General features: G+C 37.6%; 1 protein-coding gene across 1 annotated transcript; it reads left to right on the plus strand.

Moving 5' to 3' along the window:
* Positions 1–232: 232 nt before the first annotated feature.
* COA5 (cytochrome c oxidase assembly factor 5) lies at positions 233–1,481 on the plus strand (the record flags this gene model as incomplete). The annotated part of the gene is made up of 2 exons (XM_010166001.1): positions 233–316; positions 1,167–1,481. Coding segments are annotated over 2 exons (126 nt in total), but the record flags the coding sequence as incomplete, so codon positions are not given.
* Between the last annotated feature and the right edge of the window lie 203 nt (positions 1,482–1,684).

Raw genomic sequence — 1,684 nt, forward strand, 5'->3', positions numbered from 1 at the left:
GGCCTCCCGCTGGCGCGAACGAGCCCTCGGGAGCGAGAAGCTGTTAATTCGTCCCGTTCAAGGCTGTTAATTAGTTTTTTAAGCGGGTTACGAAGTTATAGCTAAAGAAGAAAGTACAAGACACCGTGTAATAGCAAAATCCCCGAGTAAACCTTGTCTGAAGTATTTCGGGGTCTCTTTCACAAGCTACAGAAATACATTAAGTTTTTAACCTTTATTTTTCATCTAACAGGAAAACAAAAGCCCTAAACAATGTTTGAGGGAAGGACACTGTAGGAGTTTGCAAATGACATTTTTTGCATGCAAAAGATCAATGGTAAGTGTTTGTCGTGTGTTTTCTGCTGGCAGTCTGCATGCTGTCTGTCCTTTTCCCTATTTTCTGAAGAAAACCACTTTAATTCAGTAAAACTGGTGTCATTAAGCAAAACAGGTCTTGTCTTCAAATTCCATTTAAAATATGGATATTGTACACTGTTCTGAAGAAAACCAAAGTTGTAGAGTATGAAAAAGATGGAAAAATGCATATTTAAATCGAATTAGACTTACAACTTGCAATTTAGTTTCAGCAAATGCTGCACTGTAGCTTTTGTTTTAGCTTTACTGCTGGTTTTTGCCTTCCATTAAATGCTTTTTTGTAACTGTCAAGAAGAAACTTGCAGATTTTTTCAAGCTGAATATTATTTCAGTTTTTACAGATATTTTTTTCAGACGCTTGTATTTCAGTTATCCCTGTGCTCACTGACATTTACAGTGACTCCCACTTCAAACTAATCTGAATTTTTCTCCTTCAGCTTGTCAGTTAAGTTTGGAAAAACATATCTAAGTAGATTTACACTACCTTGGTTCTGTGCTTTCCTTGCCATCCCACTATGCTCTTCTGTCACTTTTGTTGTTATGCTGTTTATTTCAGAATGCACAGGATGCTTATCTCATACTTTTTGCTTATCTCACACTTTTAATTTTGTGTGAGATTTAAGGTAATACAATGTATGTTTCACTGGAAGAACCCTATGACTTGTTGGCTACATCACAATTTTTGTTTACAGTGACTTCTGCTTTATTCTCTGCTTTTTTTCTGGTGTTACAAAGTGCCAAGGTAGCACAACCACTCTAAAATACTTCTTTTGCAAAATACATGGTTTTAATATTTGGACTTCAATTTTCAGTTGGATACCAGAGCAAGATTCAGAGGAAGGAAGGGATATTGAAGTCCTCGTGAAGAGACCCAGCCACAGGAAATCAGGGTTCATCAGCACTTTAAGCAAAACAGAGACTAAAGTAAGATGGTTGTATCTGCTGCATCCTTGCATGCAGTATTTTTGTGGAAGGTATCTACTCCTGAGTATTGCCATAGATTGACCTGGATTTGCATTTAAATATTAAAAAGAGGGCAAGCATAAAACTGCAAATTCTGTCCAAAATGGGCACTTGTCGTGCAATTGCAATAAAATACGTGAAATCCAGAATAAGCTGCAGAAGTTACAATTGTGTTTTGAAGCAAAGTTGTCTTTTGTGGTTTTACTAATTCTGGTTATGTTTTACTATTACAAATAATCCGAGGCGTGGAACTGGGAGTTTCCTCGACTGGTATCCCAGAGGATACCTCAGGATGGAGCTGTTTCCAGAGATGATGAGTTGGCCAAGGTTGTGAAATGTACCTGTGAGCTGCTTCCTCTCCAGTAGA

This window comes from Antrostomus carolinensis, unplaced genomic scaffold (genome assembly GCF_000700745.2).
Source record: "Antrostomus carolinensis isolate BGI_N321 unplaced genomic scaffold, ASM70074v2 scaffold26624, whole genome shotgun sequence".
Taxonomy (NCBI): Eukaryota; Metazoa; Chordata; class Aves; order Caprimulgiformes; family Caprimulgidae; genus Antrostomus; species Antrostomus carolinensis.